This window comes from Camelus dromedarius, chromosome 24 (assembly GCF_036321535.1).
Source record: "Camelus dromedarius isolate mCamDro1 chromosome 24, mCamDro1.pat, whole genome shotgun sequence".
NCBI classification, from domain to species: Eukaryota; Metazoa; Chordata; class Mammalia; order Artiodactyla; family Camelidae; genus Camelus; species Camelus dromedarius.
Window position 1 is genome coordinate 29,119,532 of NC_087459.1, and position 25,773 is coordinate 29,145,304.

Genomic DNA, 25,773 nt, shown 5'->3' on the forward strand with positions numbered 1-25,773 from the left:
GAATAAAAATTATTCGACACCTGGGAGTAATGTAGGAGGCTGCCAGTGTCCTCACAGTAGCACACTGGGGCATCGTGTAACAAGCCAACCCAAGACTTATTTACTTATCCAGGAAAAGGCATCTGTTTGACTTTGTGATTTACTATTTGATTAGAGCCCAAACAACTGTGAAGTTTCAGATTAATCCGTAGTTTAGACGAACCAGTAGAAAGATAAACTCGAAGATTATGGTTGTATGATGGGACATTACTCATTTTTTTATCTGCCCTGCCAATCTTGTTCTCACATTCTTTTGTTGATGCTGGGTTGTCAAAAATGCTTTTTGTTGACGAACTATATAAACATGTTTCACAAAAAATCCTTGGAAGCAGTTGTATCAACATTAATGAAATTGTTGGACAAAATCTTTGACACACGTTTAAGCCAGGTCCACACAGTGATAGGCAGAGTTTGAATTTCAGTGTTGGGGATCTTCTAAGGTAATCCTGACATTATGGTCCCCTAAAGCCAAGACAGAGGGTCCCTGCTGGGCTGTGCAGCTCTCACATACTCAGGGCTCACAGCAGTCATGGCTGTGCCCTGCATCCTCCACAGAGCCCCTAACCTTCTGTGTGCTTTAGAATTTACAGGCAGGACCATGTAACCCTTGTTTGGGTTCCCCACCCATGTGAGGCTGCCTGTGGACACCCTCCCCTCCCTACTGAGTCTCTGACTTGGAGCTACTGTGCATCCCTTCTTTGCCCCTGCCCTGCAGTGTGTGGCTGCCCACCTTCTGTGCACCCTCTACTGGTTTAAGACAAGATATCCAGGAAGGGAGGGCAAGACTAGGGGAGGAAAAAGGAGGAAGGGGCAGAAAAGGATACCAGCGGAGACTGACCAGTGCTTATAGCCTTTCTGCTTAATCAGCTGACCTGTAAGCCACATTTTATTCCACATTCATTGTGTTGAGACAGTTGGGAGTTGAGGATGGAATACAAAGAGGTATGAGAAAAAACATCTTTCCTGCCTTCCAGAAACATAAGGAGAGATGAGATGTAAACATTAAATCAAAACTAATAACATAATAATAAGTGTCTCAGTTAAGTGTTACAAAAATATGCGCTCCAAAAAGGGCAGATTTAAAGGATGAATATCCTTTCTAAGTGACGGGGAAAGCCACAGTGGATTAACCCTTACGATTTTATATATCACACTGGAGTTTTGAAAAAGGCTCCACCCACGAGTGATTGTGATTGTCAAAAGCATCACTGCTTTAGTCACTGGCTCTCCCCAGTTCAGTTGTACACATTCCCCGAGTGTACACAAAGTCATCAGATAATACTTTTGCAAAGAGAGGTTTACTGACTTGCTCATTATACTATTTGATTCACAATATTCAAAATAAAATCTGTGATGTAAGTGTTACTACTTTAGTCACCACTGTAATTCTTATTTTCATTTAAGTTTGTTAGTAAAAATTGTTGAGAAATTTTCAATCTTGCTTAGTGCTCAGGAGGGATGGATGGTACTAACTGGGGGTGAATGGAGATGGTCCCATGAGAATCCAAGAAGCTGAGTCTACATATCTGGCCCTCATGAGTCACCTCCTTCACATGACACGGCGTATAACACTCCACGTAGACACCGAGAAAGCTAAATGATTGTGCAGCCATTAATCACCTACTAAGTGCAGCAGGTGAAGCCCATCTTCATTTCTGGGTTTTATCACAAAGTAAACCCAGGTCTCTGGTGCTCTGGGATGCAGCTTCCTTGAAGGAAAAAGCGCAGGTCCTTAGGGAAAGTCAGGCTCTACTTAGCGTCCCATCTCTGGGCTCAACCATTAGAAGAATGGGTTTTTCTGGTTGTATAAGCATTCCAGGGCGTAATTTCAGGGGGATCTGGAACAATTAAACAAGCACATGAAAAACAATTAATGAAACCTCGCCAAAGCAAAAGAAGCAAAGTATATAAGATAGACGATGGACAATGATGCTATACAAACACAGAACAGCACCATATACCTTTGATTCATTTTTTTCAACTACAAATTCAGTGTATTTAATAGATACAGGGACAGTCAGGTTGTCTGTTTTTCCTAGAGTGAATTTTAATAGTCGTGTCTTTCAAGGAATTGGTCTAATTTACATACTGTACATATGGAGTAAAATTATTGGCAGCATTCCTTTATTACCTTTTTCTTTAAATTAAAATAAAATGTCCACCTACTGAGACACACTTGTCCTACAGGAGTGCATAAGTTTAAGGTGTACAGCATAATGATTTGACTTACATATACCAGGAAGTTATTACCACAATAAGTTTCCTTAACATCCATCAGCTCATACAGATACATAAAAAGAAAAACATTTCGTTCCCTTCAGATGAGAACTCTCAGGATCTATTCTCTTAACAACTTCTCTGTCTACCGTACAGAGATGTCAGCTGTACTCATCATGTGGTACGTGATGTCCCCAGTGCTTACTTACCTTATAGCTGGGAGTCTGTAGCTTCATCCAATCTCCCCTCCTTATCTTTGGCTCTTTATATTTATTCTACAGATTATGTCAAGACTAGACAGTGAAAGCACTCATCCATCATTCTTTCCACAAAATATCTATCGACTACCTATTCTGTACCAGGCAAAAGACAAAATCAGGTTGGTTTGTGTTCCTTTTTTGATTAAAATTTTAAGTACGAAGGCTGAATTTTTACAATTTACTAGGTTCTTGTGGGGAGAGTAGTAGCTCGGTGGTAGAATGTGTGCTTAGCGTGCAACTACCTTGAGCCACGTAACGGTAATTTTGTGTCCGTTGAAACTTGCCAGTGGGAATTACATGTTAATTGGGCCATCCTCAGTTTCTGTAGAGCCCAGTCACCTCTCCCAGTGGACCTCGTCCAGTTTCATAATGGAAAGACATCTTTGTTATGCCAATTTTCTGCCAATGGTGAACTTTTGATGATCCACAGTGTTTTGCCTGATACTTTTAGCCCCATTCTCACCCAGTCACTCCATCAGTGTTGGGTACACCAACTGAGTGACTTTTTAACCTCAGCTGACTGAAGGGAAAACAGATTGTCATGGAGGAGAGAAGCCCCAGCCTGTGGGTGACTGAGAGGAGCTTGCGGGGAGTGTCTGCCCCCTCCCAGGTGTGCCAGAGGCCCTCCTCCTCCCAGGGCTGAGTCCCCTGTCTGTACATACTTACAGGACTGACACACGGAGGCTCAGAAGTAAAATGGAAACCATCTCTATCCCCCTTTTCCCTCAGAAAGCTTACTTAAGGGGAGGAGCTGCTTATTAAACATGTGACTGTTAGAAATAAGCCTTATTATAGGGTCTTGCCTTCTATGAATCAATGGCTACTTTTCTTTGTGCTGTATAAGAGAGTCTCCAATTTTTCTATAAATATTACACCTTGTTATTTTAGAATTTCAAATGGCATGCACACATTTCTCCTGCAGACACACACACAGAGCACATGCACAAATGTCATTTGTTAAATTTCAAAAATACAAACTGTTCAAAAATTGTATCCAAGAACTCTAACCAACCGCATATCATTCCTTAAGCATTTGGCGGGTGACCGTGAGGCACCACTGAGAGTTTACGCAAGGGCCTAGAGTTAAAGACATTCTTGGGTGAGAAGAAAACATAGGAACCAAACTGGATGGTTCAATGGCAAAGTATTCAGTTAGGTGGTACCACCCACGATGCCAGCCCATGGTAACTGACAGACAACACAGCAGAGGGGAGGATGGACTCTGGACTGGATGGGGAAGGCTCCAAGAGGGACCCAAGGACTGACCTAGAACTTGAAAGGGGAGAACAGATGGTGGGGGGAGCGGGAAGGACACACGTGGAGTTATTATTGGAATGTAAAGGGAGCCCAGCCCGATGGCAGCAGGACTCCTGGAAGGTGAGGGGGACCATGGGAGTCCTCACATCTGGCAGAAATGCTTTCAATCAGGGATTCTCACCTTGGCTGCACATGAGACTCAATGGGGGCGTTTTGAATGTCACACCCTGGGAGAATTATATTAGATGTCTGAGATGACCTAGGCATCATGAGTTTTAAAACTCTCCAGTTATTTCATTGTACAAGCAGTGGTTAGAACACCTGTCAGGAGACTCTGTAAGCTCTAATGGAGAAGAACACCATTCAAAATTCATGACGTGGTCATCACTGCACTCAGGATCGTGCACACACTTCCCCTTCCTTCCTGTGGACTTGAAACTGAATTTAAAACATTGCTCGGGTTCAAAAGACTGCAAATAATAGTGTCACACTAACTTCTTTGAAGCTAGATGACCTTTGGAATTGGGTCTTTATAAAGCAAATGACTTAGCCCTCCAGAGTTGAAGGACCCTTAAAGGTCCCAGATGGCTCCAAATACATTCATGTCATTATGCAAATTATTCCTTAAATAGAACATACACATATACATATACATATATATATATATATCAGTTTAAAAACTCACACTAAAACATTATGAATGAACATAGATAACTGTCTGACCTGTGTTTCTTTGCAAGGTTTAAAGGAGAAGTTCTGCAGGACTCTGATGGCAGCAAGTTTTATGGTCAAGAGAGCAAGCCTCATGCCAATGCAGTTTCGGGGTCCAGTCCCAAAAGGCAGGTATGTGTAAGGATTTATGCCATCCTGGTTCTTCTTCCGGAACCTGGATCCACAACAGTAGATGAAACAAGTTAATGAAACATAAAAACCACAAGAGCTCCAGGTCTGAGGTTTTAACTTAACTCTTCAGTTAGTAGCACTGGGGATCCTTTTGTGGGCGAGTCATACATCCTGCTGTGAGAAAGGTCAGCTCCAGATCCTTCCCATCCCCTTTACCCTATAGGAGCGCCCAGTCTTGTTGGAGAGATGAGATGAATGCTTTTTTAGACGCTAAAATTACATTCAGGGTGGTGAGGTGTTCATGCTCTGAAAGGCAAGTAGGAAATGAGACTGAATGGAAATAAAGTGGGTTCCTGCAATGCCTATGTTGGTCGCATGTTCATGGAGGAAGGAAGGACGAGAATCATCTCCCAGTATTTAAATTGTCATTTTCCACTTGGACCCTCTCCCCTCCCCCTCCCCTGTGTCTCTGTCTTCTTCTCTCTCCCCCACACAGAGGATGCTTAGGGCAGATTTACATAAGTACACAATGCTACTCTAATCACAGATTTCCTTTCTGTCGGCTCCACTAGCCTATAAATTCCCTGATAGTTAAAGAAAAAAATGTGGATTTTGTGGAAAGTGATAATGGCTTTGTGGTTATATATATTTCAAAGAGCCCCTATTTTGCAAAACCTCCTGGAATATTTACAAACAACGTAACTTCAAATAACATGGGAATATGGAGGAGGGTAGCAGTGGCCCGTGGATGGGGCAGACATGGGTTGATGCTTGTTGGGCAGGGAATAGGCACAGATAGATACATTAAAACTATTTCATAGTTTTAATAGACTTGTGCCTATAGGATATACTTGTGTATATGTTAAACATATGTATATTGTGCATTCATCAAAAATTATCCATAATAAGCATTTTTTTTTTAACATTGAGATGTCTCACTCTCTGGCCCAGTCCCTGAAAAACAGGTAAGCACTGTCTGTCTGCTTGACGACTGCATAAAATAAAGAGAAGGGGAGTGAGTGGTCTCTGTCTGGGGTTAGGACTGTGGAGCTGCAGGTCGGGGCAGGGAACTGCTGAGCTGGGAGGAACCACAGGTTCCCTGGTCCAGAAAACAGAGGACTTGGTCCACTCTGACTTCTTTCAGCAAGTGTTACGTGTGGCCATGATGCTAGCACTAGGGACACTGTGGCAATGAGACAAAATCCCTGCCATCAGGGGGCTTAAAGGCAGGGGTAATAAAAGTCTAGATCCCAGCTGGGGCCTGAAAAAGTTCATTCCACATTTTACTCATTATACAATAAATGGGACCATCAACTCTTTCCAGAGTTCAAGCTGTGCCCAAACCAGCCCTCTGCTCCTGGTTCCTGAAGAGGATGCACAAGCCCCTGCAAGGAGGATGTCCCAGACGTCCAGAGGTCAGAGGACTTCTCTTTGGAAGGTCACCAAATACTGAGGCAGAGGGAGGTGGCCCAGGACTGCAGACGCAGACAGCACCGGGGGCCTGTGCTCCCCTTGGCCCTCAGTGAGGCTGCTCCAACCACCAGGGGTGACATCACCCCCGGGCTCTCAGCCTGAACTCTCACAGTAATGGTAGAAGACGTGACAGTCAATGTTTAAAAACATGGAAATGTGGGAACATTGGTGGTGAATTCAAAGAGCTGAAGAGAACAGACAGAAAGACTTCAAGGAAATAAAATGCCTATACACCTAAAATAATGTAGTGGTTAGGTCAATTATGGCATATATACATAATCATTCACATAGATTATATGTACACACATAAAATGTTGTTTATAGTGGACTGTTACATCAAGTAAGCAGTTCAAAACCAAATTAAATATACTACCATTCTAATTCTATAAAAATCTATATGTGCATAGAAAAATGTCCGTAAGGACATACATCATATTATTAATGGAGCCTATTTTAAGGTACTAGGACGATCAACAGCTATAATTTTCTTTTTTCTGGCCCACAGTTGTAAAATTTGACTCCAACAATGATCACTCTCATAAGAAGAAAAAGCTTCAGACGATAAAAAGATGTACAAATAAATGACTGTATGGTCACACTTTGGTCACCTATAATAAGAGGCATCAGAATACGCCTGGAACCAGTCTGGATCAGATTAGGGTTTCCCTTCCCCAGGGCCTCATTCCTTTCAGGACGGAACTCCTCAGGCTCTGGCCAGTGTTCCGGGTCATCGTGAAGAGCGAAGACTGGCACCGTCACCACTGTCCCTTTGGGAATGAGCACCCCACTGACTTCCACAACTTTCTTACAGACCCTCCCAAGTCTAGAATTAAGTGGGAATAACCTTAGCAATTCACTCAACACCATGTCAAGATACTCCAGCTGCTCCAGGGACTCATGTGGGAGGTGCCTGGGAAGAAAGAAAGAGATTGTGATAAATTGAGATCTGGGTTCAACTCAGTCTACATAGTACTATTTAATGTTTAGGATCACCAAAGAGTAATTTAACTGGTAAAGGACCTTAGCATTTATAGACATTTTAATATTTATCATATCCTTTGATATGCTCATTAGCCCATTGAGATGTGCAGAGTATTTATGACTATGAGAGACTTTGGGACAATCCCTTTAACAGGTCCTGAAATGCCTCACATTAACATGCAGGACCTTTTCCTTCTCATGTGAACAAACATGACTAATAGACTATGACTCCTGCTTCTGTATGAAGTAGGCCGAATTCAGTGTTTCCTTCCAAAAGTGAGGCAACGCATCTGCTCCAAAGAAAGCAAATGTGTAAAAGAGCATATTCACTATTCAACATAAAATTATTACTTGAGAAATCCCTAATTTTGCTAATGTTTGCTAATTTTTTGACCAAACATACAAAATTTGCAGATCCTATATGATACAAAAATTCTATAAATAATTTGGGGAGAAATGAGTTCCTTTCTAAACTGAACATGAAAAACAGGGTAAGATGGAAGATACAAGGGAACACAATTTAAGTTCTATAAAAGGTTACAAGAGGATGAGGGCCCCATACTCAACCTCACCCTTTGTTGCTAGAACAGTCTTCTGTTGCCATTTCAGGTTGGACTGTAAGGTCTGAAGTTCTAAACAAGCCACTCCAGCCCTAGAGGCCAGGTCTCCTGACATCACATGGAATTTCAGTTTTGGCAGAGACCTGGCATGAGTGAGGGTGACATGTGGCTGCCACATGGTGTTATATTTTAGAGGCAATATCATAAAGGCTAAGAATTGGCTCAGGAGCCAGGACACCCTGGCTCAGAGCTTGGCTTTTTCTCCACTGGGTACACGACTAGTGTAGGCAAGGACTCCATCTCTCTGCAGCTCAGTTTTCTGATGTGTCACATGGAGATAATTCGAGCTGACACGTCACAGGGCTCTGTGGCAGAGACACTCACTGCTCACCCAGTGTCCACGTGGTCCCCATATTTCCCAGCCCACCTGAAGTTAGGGAAACCAGCGTTGCCAATGGGCTGTGAACTGAGTTGGTTATGTCATTTTGGGACCAAATACTTGAAAAGCTAATGAGCAACTGTTAAGTCCCTTATCCCCAGACAACAAGAAGACCTCATGTTCCAGACAATGAAGCTATAAGACGGTGGAAACTTTTATTCAGAATCCTTGAGTGACTCTGTGGATCCGAGCTCCCCACTCCCATCCTCCACTACTCATCCGTGTGGGACTTGTAAATGTGGGAACATACCTTTGCTCTGAAAGCCCCTGAGATTTGAGGGTTCATCTGTTACTGAGGTATAACTTAGCCTCTCCTGGCTTATACAGAATTTTATGAAGATAAAATTCATTTATAAATAGAAAGCATTTAAAACGTACATATATAGTAAGCAGCAAATATTGGCCATTAGTGTTGTCATTGGTACATATCATTATTAAATGGGGGAGAACACAACGCTTTCACTAGTCTCTGTCTCTTAGTGACCTTTCCCTCCTATTGCATCCAAAGAATCACAATATGGGTTTTACTAGAGAAGACAGATCATCTCTAACATAGGTAGGCCCTATGAAATATCCTTACCTTGTATTTGAAGGACCCAGAACTCTGAAAGCTCATAAGACTTGTCAAAACCACAGTCAAGACTCATATTCTTGTCCTCTGTTTCCTATCCCCTGTCCTTTCCTTTTACCAGTCTCCTAGTAGTCTGTAGTTTACCCAGGGTGGAAGACTGAATTAATGGCCCCAGTTCTCCATCCCTTCCTCTGTCCACACCCTTTGCCATCTAACTTTGTGATGCTCTTCCATTCTGACTCTGGGGTTGGCCAGGTGGCTTGCTTTAAACCAATGGAAAGTTGCATAAGTGTGATACAAGCAGAGTTTTGAAAGTCACCCATATGACTGGTCTTTTTGTTCCTGCCATCTACCATTGCCCTGGGAAGAAGACATGTGGAGAGACAGGAGAAGCATGTGTGGCATTGATTCAGTCTCGCTAATTAGCCAAGGCCAGCATAGATCAGTCAACAGCCAGACCAGAGCAAGTCCAGCCATATCAATCGATAACTCTGCAGACACTGGAGCAGTAAATACTTGTTAGATGCCACTGAGGTTTTGTGACTTTCATTTGGCATTATTGTGATAATTGATATGCCAGGACCAGTACTTGTTTCAAACTACTTCTATTTCTGTGAGTAGCACACATTACCTAGTTTCCCCCTTTGTTTTTGACTTTTGAGGTTTTTCCTAAATGTCGTGGGTGAAAGAACTGATGCTTATGCTTTTTGAAAAAATCTCCTAAGAAGCGGCGAAGAGAACATTCATGCTAAGGCTACACCTTCCTCCTCCCTCTCCAGGCACCATCCACTCACCTTACTGGGGAGAACCGCATCAATCTCCTCCTGCAGCTTCTGCTGGACTTCGGGTTCCACGGCCAACTTATACATAAGGAGGGAGATAGAATCAGCAGTGGGCTCATAGCCAGCAAGAAGAAAGGTAATACCTTGGGCCGCCATTTCTTGGTCAGACAGAGCTAAAAGAAGAGAAGAAATGTTTTAGGTAAAGCATGTTTAACTTATAAACACATCACAGCAGTGTTTGTAAATGTATGTATTTTTTTCTCCTGAGAGAAACCAAGCATGTTCAGGCTCTGATCTATTTGATGGGACTGGACTATGACCTTTAGGTACTTAGAGCCCTCAGATCAATGTGGTGCCTGCCCCAACCATGTAATTCACAACAGCACCGACTGATGAGTGAAAGAAATATCTACAGCATTCTGACTTCCCAATGACGATTTCTGTGAAAGCTATTGTGGGCAAATTCAACCATCAGATTCTTTCTCCTCAGTTAGCTAAACCCCAGGATATTCAGAGTTTAGAGCTGTGCTGTCTAATATGGGGCTATTTAAAACAACTTTTAATTGATTAAAATTAAACATAATTTAACATTTAGTTCTTCAGTGGCCGTATGCACATGTCAAGTGCTCAATAGCCACACATGTCTAGTGGTTACTGTATTGAACAGTGCAGATACAGAATATTTTCTTCACCACAGAAATTTTTATTGGACCATGTAGTTAGATAGATAGATAGACAAACAGACAGACAGACAGATAGATAGAAAGAAGTAGATCTAGATGTAGTTGTAGATGTACTTATAGCGGTGTGCCAGAGTTAGCTCATCACTCTCTAAAGAACCAATTGTTAAAAATTCAAGAATTTTGTGAGATGGTTGCCAGACCACTGGTAGATTAAAATTAACCATATGGGAGTATTCATGTCATGGAATAAACTACAAATCAGGGCATTCTTGTTTGAAACAGAGAGAGAGAGAGCCTGTTTCCATCACTGGTTATGAGTAGATATAGAAATGCTTATGTTCATCAGTCCTGTGTGAATATATCTGATGATATATTTGATGGTCTTATCTTTGTCCACTGAGAGGATCTAGAAGCAAGGAAACCATAGTAACAATGACCATTCTCAGATCCAGATTTTGGTTTCTAAGAACCATTTCTCACAAAAGGCAACCAGAGCTCCTCGAAGAAATGGCTGATTCCAGGTCTAGTCAGGGGAAATAGAAAAAATACCTGGAACGTCTTCCATCAGAAAATGAGGAAATTCTCAGAAAATGATAGATGAAAAGGATACAGGATACTCTATATACTACAATGGTGGATATACATCATTAAACATTTGTCAAAACCCATAGAAGGTACAACACAAAGAATGAAGCCTAATGTAAACTATGGACTTTTGGTGGTAATAATATGTCAATGTATGTTCATTGTTTATAACAACTGTACTACTGTGATGTGATCTCTGATAGTGGAAGAGGCTGTGTGGAGGTGGGGGGAAGATGTATATTTGAAATCTCTGTATTTTCCCTTCAAGTTTGCTGTGACTAACTACTCTAAAATATAGTCTATTGGAAAAAAATTTTAAGAGGAAAAAAGGAAGGAAAAAAATGCAGGAACCTGCTGAAAAGGGATCCATTGGATGAACCTGAGAGAATTTGAGAATCAAAATGAAAAATGATATGAGAGTAAATTACATGTGAGAATGTACTGATATAAATGAATAATAAATGATGGAGAGTGGAAAGCTCTCCCTTAGAATATTAACTCATAAATACAGAAGAATGATGGAATTATAAATCATCATTTTGCAAAAATCTTAGTAATGAAGTTTTCAGTCAAAAACCACCCATTGGTAATAAAACTAATAGGTGACAGTCTGAAGAGGAGCAGAATATTTATGGTCTAAAAGACCTCTCCCACAAGCCACTTATTAATTACAAAGGGAAAACAAAACTAAAGTAGATTAAACTAGTGAACAAGACGTTATCCAAGTGTTCCAAGTTGAGGTCACCAACTCTGGGGCAATGTCCCTCCCGATGTGACGAAGTCTTGATACAAATTTCCAGGCAGAGGGTCAGACTCAGTGGGTCTGGAGGGGCCTGAGAATTGACATTGGAAACAAGCTCCCTAGAGGCTGGGCTGCAGGTGGTCCAGGACCAGGACTGACACTGGGCGTGACGTTCTTGTTATGTTTGCCCTTCAAGCTCGGAACAAAGTTGTGTCTGCATAGTTCTGGAAATGGTACCCAGACGCACTTTCTACCTGAGTGTGTGTCTCTATTCAATGTGGCAGAAATTCTCATCTGCCTGGAAAACTTCCTGCATGTTTTTGGAACTACCCACTTCCTCTGTGCCTCCCCAGTGGCCCTCGGAAACACTCTGTTTACTTTTATATCTCTCTATCTCTTTGGAATTCTGGGAGTTAATCATCAGCTGGAGAAAATCCACTCGGTGCTGGAAACAGAAAGAGAAATTTCAGTGACAGAAAGTTACTTGTGAAGACAGAAATAAATCAGGAGAGCAGAATTTCACCTCTTTCCTGAGAAAATGCCCCCTTACAGAGCAGGAGTCTGACTCGTATCACCTTGGTCCTCAGTCGACAAAAATGCCCAGCTGCACATCTGGGCGGGTGCGACGTCCCCCTAAGAGAAGCCCAGGCGTCAGGCCCGACGGCTTTTTGGCCTCTCTCTGATCTTGGGCTTCTCTGGCCTTTGAAACGGCTTCTTAACCAAAGGGGTACCTGCTCTCTCTCCTGTTACACCTGCGCGCAGGAGATAGCGTGTGGCTTCAGTCTTCTTTTCTCTCCCATCCAGCTTTAATTCTTTTTTTTTTTAAACATTTTTTATTGATTTATAATCATTTTACAATGTTGTGTCAAATTCCAGCATTCAGCACAATTTTTCAGTCATTCATGGACATATACACACTCTCAGCTTTAATTCTTGATGAATGGTCACATAAATGAATCCCCTACATTTGCAGAGTTCATCGGCAGCTTTTGTTGAAGCTTGTTCAAGTGCCTCACCCTCCCAGAACTCCACACAATTCCCAGTGCCTTCCAGCACCCAGCCCTGCCCCTAATATCCTTGCGCTGGCCTCGAGTCCTCTTGGGCCAAGGCTGGCTTAACCGGCTTGCAGCCTCATTGCCCAGACAAGACTCCGGCCCGCTCCAGACTGGGAGACGGCTGCACATAGACTACACTCCTCCAGGTGCCTCTTGTGTGCAGCGGAAAGTCTGTAAGACAGGAGGCTTGGATTTGAAGTGATTCTTTGCCAATCTAATATTTGGTGAACTATGAGTAAAATAACTTTTAGACAGTGATTTTTATCCTTTGACAACTTATTGAAGGTAAATGGCATGAAGTCTTAACCCAACAGTATTTCTGCAGTGACGTGCTAACTGGCATGCCTGTTATTAAATTTAAGCCCTGCTCTCTGACTCCTGTTCTTATCTTCTTCCCCAGACTCCACTATATTTATTTACTCCAAATTGTTAGGACCCTCCTGCTCTAAAATCCATAGTTCTCTACTTACCTTGAACAATGCAGGGAAGTACATGAATCGTACGTATACAGCTCAATAATAAATTACCCACGCGTGAACACCCTCATATCACACCACCAGATTTTACCGTTCGTTCATCTTTGAGGCGACTTTCTTTAATCCTTTCTAAAGATCTGATGAAAAAATTCACGGCACTTTTCGGAAACAAAGAGAAATTTAACACCTCAAGGACTGGGCAAAGGAATGGAAAGAGCACTGTAGGAGAAAAGATAAAAGGAAAGCACAGTGAAAATGCACAATTTCCCTGCAGCAATTATAATCTGTGCTACGAGTCAGAGAGTGAAGACACCAGGATTCTCAAAAGGGAGTCATTCCCTCTGGGACCCGTGCTTACACTCCAAGCCAAGGCCTGAGCAAGGGCAGTCCACCCCTAGGAGCCATGACTAGCAGTGAGATCAGGGGCCCTTTCTCCATCTTTTGAGTGATCAGAGGGATAGAATTACACCTTGGGCTTCATTGCCTTTTAACTATTGAACTACAGTCTCTTCGGATGGAATAGACCATAGTCCGTTACTTCAGTTAATCATGTTCTTCAAAAAATAACTGGATAGATTTAATACAGTGTATGTCTTTCAAGCACAATGGCATGAAATTATAAATAGAAAAAAAATTGAAAACTCACAAATACGTGGAAGTGAAATGATACACTCCTAAATGACTAATGGGTTGTAGAGGAAATTGAAAGGACAACGTGGAACCACTTTGAAGTGAACAAAACTGAAGCCACAACATATCAGAACTGATGGGATGCAGCAAAAGAAGTGCTCAGAGAGAAATTTATGGCTTTACCTATCTATATTTTAAAAGAACAAAAATTTCATATCAATAACCTAACTTTCCACCGTAACATATGGAAAAAGAGGAGCAAAGAAAAACTAAAGGAAGCAGGAGAAAAGAAAATAATAAAGATTGAAGTAGAAACTAATAAACTAGAGAATAAAAACGCAATAGAGAAAGTCAATGATACAAAGAGTTGATTCTTTGAAAAGACCTTTTTAGCTAGATTGACCAAGAGAAAAAGACAGAAGAGTGAAACTGCTAGTGATGAAAATAAAGAAGGGAGATTACTACTTACAGTAAACAAATGAGAAGGACTAGAAAGGAATACCAAAACAAACTGTAGGCCAATAAATGAGTTAGCTTAGATAAAATGGACAGATTCCTAGAAAGACACAAACTACAGAGACAGATGCCAGAAAATAGACAATCTGAATGAACCTATAAGACGTACAAAGTTTGAGCTAGTAATCAAGAATCAAGTAATCAACCCACAATTTGACAAAGAAAAGCTCAGGTCCAGAAAGTTGCAATGCGGAATACTACCAAATATTCAAAGAAGTGTTAACAACAATTTTACGTAAGGTCTTCTAAAAAGTAGAAGAGGATGGAACACTTCCAAACTCATTGTACATGGCCAGTATCAATCCGATACAAAAACCAGACAAAGATAGCACAGAAAAAGAAAACCATAGGCCAACATATCTTATGAACGTGGATGCGTACATTCTCAACAAATGAATCCAGCAAAATATAAAAAGAGGTCTACACCAAGACCAGGGAGGGTTTATCCAAGGAATGCAAGGCTGTGTAATACGTAGCAGCAGCAGAATAAAGAACAGAAGCATATGATCATCTAAAGATGCAGCAGGAGCATCTGACAATATCCAATACACTCTTGTGCTAATAACTCTCAACAAAAAGGAGCAGAAGGGAATTTCCCCAACATGACGGAGGCCACGTAGGAAAAATTCGTATGTAACATGACACTGAATCATCAAAGACTGGATGATTTCCTCTAATCTTGAAAAAGAAAAAGGAAATAAGTTGTAGGATTCACGTTTCCTGACTTCAGAACTTACACCACAAAGGTGTAATAATCAAGGCAATGTGCTACTGCCATTAGGATGGACATATACATCAATGCAATAGAATTTAGAGTCCAGAAATAAATCCACATGTGTATACTATAAACTGAATGTTAAAAAGTCTTCCAAGACCATTTAAAGGGGACAACATAGTCTTCAATAAGAGGTGCTGGGACAACACACAGCTGATGCAAAGCAATGAAGTTGGACTCTTACCTCACACCATATATATACGAGCCAATAATGCGTAATATTAGAAGAAAACCGAGGGGAAAATCGTCATCACCTGAGATTTGGCAGTGAATTCTTAGATATGACACCAGAAGCACAGAAAATGAAAGGAAAAAATATAAGACTTATAGGTTATCACAGTTTAAAATTTTGCACTTCAAAGCACACAATCAAGGAAGTAGAAAGACATACACAGAAGGGGAAAATATTTCAAATCATGCATCTCGATAGGAGACTTTATCTAGAATATAGAAGGAACTCTTACAACTCAACAACAGAAGGACAAACAATCCAATTATAAATGGGCAATGGATGTGACTAGACATCTATCTAAGAAGATACTAAAATGGCCGACAAACATATAAAAAGTTGCTCAACATCACTAGCCATTAGGGAAACGGAAATCAAAACCACAAGGAGATTCTGCTTCACACCCAGTGGAGTGGCCATAATAAAAAAGAAGGAGAAGTGCGGACCAAGCATTTGCAAGAATGCAGAGAACGCAGACCCCTCACACATCACCGGTGACAATGTACTACGCTGCAGCTATAGTGGGAAATGGCTTGTCAGTTCCTCACAAATTAAACAAAGAGTTACTATACAGCTCGGCAGGTTCACTTCTGAGTACTAACCCAAAGAATCAAAAACAGGGATTTCAACAATAACTTGTACACGAATGTGCACAGCAGCACGATTCACAACAGTCAAGAGGTGGAATCAACCCAAATGTCCATCCACTGATGAATGGATGAACAAAGTGCAGGAAGGTCATTTAATGGAATATTAATTGACCATACGAAGAAATGATCCATGCTACAATGCGGGGACACCTTGAGAACATCACGACAACGGATCGAATCCAGCCACAAAAGACCACGTATATCATTCCACCTGTCATCTACATGCAGTGTCCAGAACAGGCAAATCTGTGCTTAGAAAGTAGGATAGTGGTCGCTCAGGGGCAAGGGGCATGCGAGGTGACAGGTAAAAGATACAGGGTTTCTGAGTGGACAAAAATGTTCTACAATTGACTGTGGTAATGGTTGCACATATCTCTGAATGTAATAAAAGCCATTTTTTCAGTTTTTTGAGTCATAACTGACACTCTGTACTGTGTTAGTTTAAGGTGTACAGCATAATGACAACGCATATATTGTGAAATGATTAAGATCGTAAGTTTAGTTAATCTGGTGGTGGCTCACAGCGAAAGAGAATGAGACAATGAATATATGTATGTTCATGTATAACTGAAAACCTGCGCTCTACACTGGAATTTGATAAAACATTGTAAAATGACTATAACTGAATAAAAAAATGTTAAATAAGCTAAAAAAAAGGCTTAGTTACCATTCATTATCTCACATAGTCATAAAAAATGTTCTTTTTCCCTTGTGTTGAGAACTTTTAGGCTCTATGCTCTTAGCAACATAAGAACACAACACAGAGCAGGGTTAGTCATATTGTACGTTATACCATCAACAATTATTTATGTTACAACTGAAAGTTTGTACCTTTTGGCCACTGTTATTCAATTCTCCCACCACCCAACCCCCACTTCTGATAACCAAAAATTTGAAATAGTTTTTGTATGAGGTTGGATTTCTTCTTTTTGATTCAACATTCAAGTGTTTATCTCCCTCCATCTCACCTATTTCACGTATCATAATGCCTTCAAAGGGTATCCACATCATGCAAAATCTGGATTTCCTTCCTTTTCATGGCTGAATAGGATTCCATGGTGCAAAGGCATATATACACACATACACACTGACATACCACATTTTCCTGATCCATTCATATGTCGGCGACACAGATTGTAAATATTATTGAAGTTTACATTTTAAAGGGGAGAATTACACACTATGTGAATTCTATCTCAATATAGCTCTTTAGAAAAGAAAGAAACATAAATAAAGGAAGGGTGGAGGAAGGAATGAAAGAAGGAATAAAGGGAGAAGGGGAGGGAGGGAGTAAAGAAAAACACAGAACAGTCTACATACTTGATATGATAAGGAGTGGATCTAGGAAGTCAAATCTTAAGAGCTTCTTGCCATTTTTTACAAAGGGATCCTGTGGGTTGTTGAGGGAATCAACGTTCACTCCAAATGATGTGCTGGTAATCACATCCATGCTGTAGGGTCCAAAAATGCTGAGTGCAGAAACAAAGACATGGACGGTTCAAACTAGCACGACTTTCCCATCCTTTTCCAACATATGCAACAAGAAATGCATGAAAAATAAGCTGCCCAGGCAAGGAGGTAAAGAACCACACTTTGAGAACCACCAGCTGGATCCTCTGAACAGTCTATGCTACTGTACCACTGGGTCATGAGGTGTATATGAGTTGCCAAAGACACAGCTGGCCCTGTGCTAGGGACGACTGGGACTCAGTCAAGTTAGACCCTCGGCTCAAGGAACTCGGTCATAGAGGGATGGACGCCCACAATCACACAAATTGCAGTAGCGTGTTTTGACTATGGGCAAAAGCAGGTGTATACGCACCGTGTCTGAGCAGGACAAAGGATGGAATCGCTAATGTCCTCAGGCAGCCTAGAAAGGGGACTCGCCTCAACCCAGACCTGTGCTCAGAGTGCTCCCTCTTAAGCACGTCCCAGAACAGCAGCACCCTGCTCTGACTTGCCAGAAACATGAGCCCGCCTTGGCGTGCACCCCGCTAAGGCTGCAGAGACCCGCTCTTCCTCAGCGCCGCTGATCTGCGGTTGCCCCGAGGGCAGAGTCATTTCTGTAAAATGTAAGGAGTAAACATGTTTCTAGTTAAAAAATTAATAAATCACTCCAAAATTGACTTGAGAGCTGTAACAGCTAAGTGACCGCATGTCCCCAGGTTTTCAGGGCAGGCCCAGTTGACCTGCTGTTCCTGCCTCACGGAGAAAACCCCAGTCTAGACGCTCAATCCCACGGTCACCCTGCCCATAACCTGCGCGGGGCCTCCTCTCCTTTGGGACTGAAGGAAGTAGCAGTCGTGGCGAGAGGTAATAGTTAGCAACTTCAGGTGTTCTCAGCAACATTGTGAAGAGATGTAAGTTGTTCCAAGTTCCGGATTGTGATGATTGCACCCCAGCCACGGCCCACCAGTGTGTACCAAGGCCCTTCCCCTGCCATCATCCCCCAGCGTCCGCACTCAAAATCGACATCACCGTGTTTCTTCTTTCTCTCCTGGCTGCCCTGCTCTTTTCGGGGATCCACCTCTTTCTAGGATGCCCCTTGGAGTTAAACCACTGCACACCTGCTTCTGTCTGGTCATTACGGTAACTCAGCAGTGGGAATGTCGGCGCCGCGGCAGGCAGCTGGAAGGTCTGCCCAGAGCCCGGAACACGGGCAGCTTCGCCCCTACTTACTCCTTCATGGTGACGGGCTTGCCTTTCTCTGCTTCCCTCCTCAGGTTTCTCAACAACACATCTCCGTACTGGCCAATGATGGGGAACATCTAGGCACAAAATACAACAGCACCTGAGGTTAAACACAGAGACTCAAGTCCTAGAAAGATGAGGCTTTCCCATGATGGAGCTGTAAGTGACATTTTATAACGAAACTTACAATGTTGCTTCCAGGAGGTCAAGCTGAAAGACAGTTTTAGGAAGCTGCAATTCAGCAGATCCCTCCTTGGAAAGGGACTGTGATCTCATTTTCTACCTTATTCTCTAAGTTTCTAATAGCAGGTCCTCTTCTTTCCTTACCTCCTTGAGCTTCCCACTGGTGAAGCTTGGCGACAGCAATATTCGTGTTCTCTTCCACTGTTCATCCTCTGCCAGAGTAATGGCGTTTTTCATAACTCCCACTGGACCAAAAAATCTAGAGTTGAAAAAAACGCATTTTACCCTGTATAAGTTTTGGAACGCTCCACATTTGTGGAAATTGTGTTAAATGTGCAGCAGTTATTCAGTAAATATTCTGTGACTCTGTGCTTCGAAGCTGACCCTAAGGCAGATGGTCAGTAAATATTTATCCCAAATGCACAGCCTCCTTTGAGGAGACACCCAGCCACCTGATGTCCTTTCCAAACTTTCTAGTCCAGTCTCCTTTTACATGCAAAAGACCCACGGGCAGGGAAACTGGTCTTCCAGGGGAATAAACGGGTGTAGGTCTGAGCTCATCCTCCTGGGCTGTGCAAGGTACAAGGAAGGGGATTGGTGACAGGAGCCAGAGAGCCTTGGCAAAGTGCATGCTGACCAAGCAGGTTCTGCCTTTACATACATCTAAAGCCTGAGCCGCCGGGACAGGGGAGGTCTTGCTATGGTGATTGTTTAAAATAATAGTGCTTAGCACTTGAAAGATTAGGGAACTATTCGCTAGTCTGAATAAATAATGATGTTACATGAAAAACAATTTCCGCTGCATTTGTTTGCCCACGGTTAAGAAGGAAAAAATTTTTTTATTTCTGAGCTTGGGACTGGCGTATCAAACCAAACTGCTTGAAAATTTCCATGGTCTTCCAAAATTACATTTTATTTTAAAATGGATATCCCCAACACCCATTTCTGATAAAAACTCACAAACTAGTAACAGAGGGAAACTGCTTTAATTTGATAAAGGACACTTAGCAAAAAAAAAAATCCAAAAAACAAAAAACAACTACAGCAAACATGACACTTAATGATGAAATCCTGGGTTAACCTCATCGAGATGGCAGAGAAGGAGATTCCAGGCTCTGTTGCCCAACAAAGAAAAACAGTAAGACAGCTAGCAACATAGAAAAATAGATCTAGGAACCCTTAGGAGTCACTTAAGAAGTTTCAGCAACTCAGTAGAGCAAAAACTTGAGGAAAAACTGACAAAAAAGACACGGGGGAGAGTTCCACTCTGCCCGCATCAGCTCACCCCCAAGGCTAGTGCCACTCAGCTCAGTTGTGACACCAACCTGGATCCCAGCAAGAGAGCAAGCAGCACCCAGAGAGTTGGGGAACTCAGGTTTATTAAGCCAGCAGGCCCAGAGAAGTTAACACTCCAAGCTCTGGACCCTGTCTGTAGGTTTACACAGGCCTTTATAGGCTGCCAGTTTAAACTTTACAACATCTTATGCAAATAAAGTATAATAAAAGTTGACCAACTAGGAACAAGCTTTGTAGAAATAGGCCAATCATGAGTGAGAGAAATGGACCAATCAGGAGTGAGAGAAATAACCAATGAGGAGTGAGCTCCATGCAAATGAAGTACTACAAATGGACCAATCAGAAGTAAGGGAAGTGGACTAATCAGAATTGAAAGTAATAACCAATCAGGAGTGAAGGAAATAACCCATCAGAAGTGAGTTCCATGCAAATGAAGTACTACAGATGGACCAGTGAGAAGTTAGGGAAGTGGACCAATCAGAAGTGAGTGTAATAATGAAGTCGGAATGAAGGAAATAATCAATCAGAAGGGAGCTGAGGGAACCAATAGAATTTTAGCAGTAAGTAAGCCATTTCAGAGGCAAAAAGTGACATAGATCCTCTGGTCTGGGGAACCGGATGATGCTGTCAGGAGAGTTTGACCCAGCTTGGGAGTCCTGCCGGTCTTTTCATGGGGCTTCCCACCTCAAGGGAAGCATTAGGCTCAGCATCTGTACAGGTGAACCGGGTGTCAGGGACTGAGGGATGCAGGATGCACTACCAATTTGCTATTCCCATCCTTCTATATTGTTAGCCCAAGTGACTCCTCTTCTGGGAAGCCTGTCGGGATTTCCACTGGCTGAAAGAATTGCTTACGATATGGGGAGGTAGTATTGGTCAGGAATGATTTGTGTTAGATTCAAATTTCACAGATCACAATCTGACGTGTGCAAACAATGAAAGCAAGATTATGTTAAGTCTGCCCCCATGCCCTCCTTGTTCTCAGTAGGGCAACATTTGACTATGCCATTTTGGAATAACAGCGGGTCTCAAAGTGTGGGTAGCTGGGGGAGGGGAGGAGCCAAAATTTCAGGGGCTCCTGGTTCCAAGGGTGGGGAGATAGTGACAGGACATTGTGTCTTGGCCTGAGAGGAGGTAGGCACCTCAACCCAGTGTCGCTGTATGTTGGATGGGATCTATGCCTGCTGTGTTCAGTCCATGTGCCGAGAACTAATTATAAAGAAAGCCAAATCCTTGCGCTCATGAAGCCCACACTTAAAGGGGAGAGAGACATAAACAAATAACTTCACAAATCAATTTCAGTTACATGTCAGGACATGTGTTATGAAGTAGAAGAACGCCCTTGCTTAAGCTTCCTTAGCATTGATATAATTCCCTTTTCTTCCTTTTCCTTCTGTTCCCCTTGAAAAATATGAAGGCAACAGAATCAACAGAACTTGATCACTGGAAGTGTGTGAGCCTGGGCATCGCTGGGTCTGTTTCCTCATCTGTCCATGACGGAAATTGATCGGAATTGATGCAGAAAAACCTTATTCCAACCGCAAGACCCCCTCACTGCCTGCCCCTCTCAGCCTCTGTGTCCCTCGAGGATTTCCTAAACTCTTTCTGCATAATTCTCTGTCCCTCCGATGTCATTCAGGTCCCCTAGTCCCCCAGCCCTGTCAAGAACTGAGAGTTCCTGAGGGCAAGATGGAGAGCCAAGATGCAATAGGATGGACCCATTTAGGACCTGAGCTCTGGATTCTAGAGTGGTTTCTCATCTGGGACTGCACAGAGAGGGGCGCACAGAACACAGACACACACACACACAGAGACACACACAGACACACAGACACACAGACACACACAGACACACACACACACACACACACACACACACACACACACACACATAGAGCAAGACCTATCCTCGGGAAAGGAGAGCTAATATGTTTTGTTCTGAGTACTTGGCTTGCATTAAGATACTCAGTCCGCCCAACAATCCTATGAGATAGGTCTTGTTACGACGCCTCCTATACAAATAAGCTAGCTGGGACCCAGAAAGTTAAGCGACTGTTCAAGGGTACATTACTAATTACTATCAGAGCTGGGATTCAAATTTAGATCTTCTAAGTTGAGAGCCCAAGGTCTTACCTTAATCCAGGCTCAGCCCTGCCCAAGCATTTAGTGGGAAAGCCCAGGCCTTTTGAGGTGGCAGTGACCAGGGCTTTGCCCCCACCCAGAGACAAGGTGAGGCGTGTCCCCATGCCCCTCAGGGAGGGCTGGGGTGGGGTCGGGGGTGTCCCTTCTGGCCCCCGCACAGCCCATCGCGCAGAAAGCCCCCTGTGCCCTGAGGCGGAAGCGCTTCCTTAGACTTTACAGCAAAGGGAGGAGGAGGCGGGCGCCCTCAGGGACGCTCACTCCCTGCTCCACTGCAGAGTGTGTCCCTCCTGATGACCTAGCCACGGACCTCTCCACCACATGGTAGGCTTTATAAAGTGCTTTTAATGGATTCTTAGAAAATCTCTGTGAGATAAAACATGTTGGAATCATTTTATTCCCACTTGACAGGTGTCGAAACAGAAGCTCAGGGTAAGGAAGACTCCTGCCCAAGCAAATAATCCGTGAATCCAGATCACAGAGCCGGATCTTGTGATTCTGAATTGTTTCTGTGGCGTGTTTATGTTTAGATTCAAGGGGCCTCCTGAAACAACTCTGCAGGCTGCGTCAGCCTCACGTGGGACAGATATGTCTTTGCACATAGCTGGGTATGACCCAAAATGAGATGCACATCCTTCTAAATTAGGTACTTGCTGAACTTTCGGTGCTGCCGTTAGAGGATAATGCAGGTGATTTGGACGTGTCACAGTCAGAGTCCTTTGGGTTTCCAGGAAAGCGGACAGTAAAAGGTGATGAAAACAGAAAGGGCAAGAGGAATCAGAGAACAGAGGCAAATATTAGAAGACCACGTGGAAGGGAATTAATAAAACAGGAAGTGTAAGATGAAGGAAGAAGAGCGAGTGTGTTGGGTGTGCTGGAGAGGAGAGGCAGCGCGCCGGCCTGTCCTCATCGCTGCAGTGGCTTCCTAACAAGTGGCCTCATCCAGGCAATTCCCCTCTTAAGCCACACGACAGATGCGGGTAAAATGTGGATCCTTTAACGTTCCCCTGTTGCTCAAATGCCTACAACCACTCCCATCATCCCCAAGAGAAAATCTAAACGCTTCAGGTTAGCAACTCAAGACCCGTCTTCACCTGGCCACCTTCAGACGTGTTCTGACCCATTTCCTCATCCATTTGGCCCGAAGGAGGGAAGGGGAGAGGGCATTTCAGGCTGTGAGAATTGTGCAGCTGACTGCCATGATCACTGCTGAGTGTATTTCTCATCTCTTGGCTGCAAAACACAGTGTCTAAATGAAGCCAACTTTCTTACTGCTAATACAGGAGGGAGTGGATCAGAGAGCAAGCTAGGGACACTCTGCTTCTAGGGTCAGTGTCATTTAGCGCATTCACAATGTCGTGCCACCAACACCTCCGTGTAGCTCCAAAATATTTCCATTAAGCACTTCCTCTCCACTCTGTCCTGTCCCCAGGCCCGGACGACCACCCACGCACGTTTCCTCTTTATGCAGTTGCTGACTCTGGATGTCCCACAGAAACGGGGTCCTGTAATATGTAGCCTCTTGTGTCTGGATTCTTTCACTGACACGTGTCTGAGGTTCATCCCTTTTGCGTCACGTGTCAGTACTTCACTCCTTTGGTGGCTGAATACTATGCTATTTGTTGATGAAAAAATTAATCTAATGGTCAGTGTAAGAAGAAGTAGAGAATTGCTTTTCAAGCCCATTGGAGGATTAGAACCCAGGAGACAAGCTTTCAGAAAGCTCTAAGGACTGTTCCACCCATTAGAGGTCAAAGCTCAAGTTAAGTAAGTTTTTGAGTCAAGGACTCGTACTTCAGATAAGCTACCGACAGTTTCGACAGCCCAGATCTGGACACTGTGACCTCTTACAAAACTCGAAGGAGTGTTGTCCCCTGAGGAGTTACCTTGGGAAAAGTGTTGCTGACATCAAGCAGGCACTCCTGTCTTCTCAGGAGGTCTGGCTGACGCAGACGCACAATGTACACCAAAGGGGGGCGGGCGGCCCTGATGGCAGAGAGAGAATTTAATGTATGAAAAACATTTTTCTTGCTTTGTCTTAAAAGTAAGTTTGTTTCATCACATGCTGTGGGTGGATCTACAGTGTGTTTACCGGGTCCTCTGCTGATTTTCCTTGTTTCCACCCTTTTGCTCTCATGAATGGTGCTGCTATGAGCCCACAGGTTCGTGTATTTGTTTGAAAACCTGTTTTCATTTCTCCCGAGTACCTACCCAGGGGCGCAGCTGCCGGCTCAGACGGGGACGCTGCGCTTCCCGGTCTGGTCCGGCCAGACGTTTCCCTCAGTGTCTGCGCCGCGTGCACCGCCGCCGGCAATGAACGAGCCTTCCAATCTCTACACGTTCTCACCCTCTTTTGCTTTTTACCTTGTATTCTTTTTTATAGGCATCCTAGTGGTTGTGCTGCAGTAAAATTTCTAAAACATCTGACTTTTTGTAACCACAAAGTCAAAAAAGTCAAAATGGTTAAGAATCTAAGAATTTGCCAGAGACAGAGGGGGACAAGCAAAGCGCCTGGCTGGGAACCTGGCCCAGGTGGCCCCTGAGCCGTCTTTGGACTCCAGGGACGTCTGTGCTCCGTGCTGTGCAGACAGCTGGCTAGGGAGCTGGCTGGCCCACGGACTGGGAACCTGGCCCAGGTGGCCCCTGAGCCGTCTTTGGACTCCAGGGACGTCTGTGCTCCGTGCTGTGCAGACAGCTGGCTAGGGAGCTGGCTGGCCCACGGACTGTGACCGACATGCCGGCCCCGGGTGAGGGATTGAAACCCTGTCAGCCTCAGCTGTCTGATCTATAGACTGAGCGTTAGTAGCTGTGTCCTCCCCTCCTAAAGGAGCCCAGAGCAGACCAGACCAGACCCAGGTCGATGACCGGAGGGGCTTGAAGCCTGGATCTGCACGTCGGCCTCCTGGTGGCTTTGCGTGAGGACCCTCAGCAGGCCCTCAGGAAATGTTCACTCATAGGAGCTCATAAACAGTTCACCTGGTGCTAAAAAGGACAAGCATTAGACAGTAGTGACAAGTTAGAGGGAAAAAAGTGACAGTGAATATATGTATGTTCATGTATAACTGAAAAGTTGTGTTCTACACTGGAATTTGACACAACATTGTGAAATGATTATAACTCAATAAAACATGGTAAAAAAAGAACAAGCTATGGGCTGTACGTTTTGTTAGCAAGAGGAGGAGACATGAGTTCACGCTGAAGTGAAACATAATGAAAAGGCCAGGAGTCTGCTGAGCGCGGACTCTGTTTTTTTCTGCTACTGGTTGTGCTGAAATGGATCTTTTTACTGCCTCGTGCGTGCGGAGGCCCTGACTCATAAGTGTTTAGAACTTACTTTCCGGGATCCTCATGGGGGCGGTGGTGTCTGGCCAGCTGTGTGAGCTCGGGGCCCCCACCCCCAACATTTCCCACCCTTGCAGGACCTCATATCTCCCCGGGTCGAAATGCTTCCTCTCCCCTCCTCCTGCCCTGGGGCAAAAATCGTTTCTAAAAAGTTCCCAAGTTGAGGCCACTGTAAGCAGAGAAAAGACAATCACAAAGGAACAAAACACAGGAGTAAGGAGAGCTCTTCCCGCCCTTCAGACACGGGGTCTTTACAACATTCTGTCAGGGCTACAGGAAACCTAGGCCTAGGCTCCACATTCAGCCCCAGTTACTGGGAGCACTGGCTGCTACCAAAGAGAGGCTGCCCCATTCTCTGG

General features: G+C 43.6%; 1 protein-coding gene across 1 annotated transcript; it reads right to left on the reverse strand.

Annotated features, from left to right (window-relative positions):
- Nucleotides 1-1,781: 1,781 nt before the first annotated feature.
- Nucleotides 1,782-18,907, reverse strand: LOC135319173 (cytochrome P450 3A29-like). Its single transcript, XM_064478163.1, has 10 exons — nucleotides 18,782-18,907; nucleotides 18,443-18,531; nucleotides 17,084-17,232; nucleotides 13,055-13,182; nucleotides 11,811-11,877; nucleotides 9,435-9,595; nucleotides 8,209-8,221; nucleotides 6,777-6,988; nucleotides 4,497-4,661; nucleotides 1,782-1,877 (listed from the first exon to the last, which is right to left on the reverse strand). The coding sequence occupies exons 1-10, from the start codon at nucleotides 18,872-18,874 to the stop codon at nucleotides 1,782-1,784; spliced, it is 1,173 nt and encodes a 390-aa protein (XP_064334233.1). The 5' UTR covers nucleotides 18,875-18,907.
- Nucleotides 18,908-25,773: the final 6,866 nt, after the last annotated feature.

What these genes read in the sequence shown, in the direction of transcription:
- LOC135319173 (XM_064478163.1), bottom strand. Translation starts at nt 18,874, where the DNA reads ATGAAAAACGCCATTACTCTGGCAGAGGATGAACAGTGGAAGAGAACA. An exon ending in CCAGTGGGAAGCTCAAGGAG is followed by an intron (nt 18,532 to 18,781) that starts GTAAGGAAAGAA and finishes TTTTGTGCCTAG; the next exon opens with ATGTTCCCCATCATTGGCCA. An exon ending in TCCACTCCTTATCATATCAA is followed by an intron (nt 13,183 to 17,083) that starts GTATGTAGACTG and finishes TTTCTCCTACAG; the next exon opens with TGCTCTTTCCATTCCTTTGC.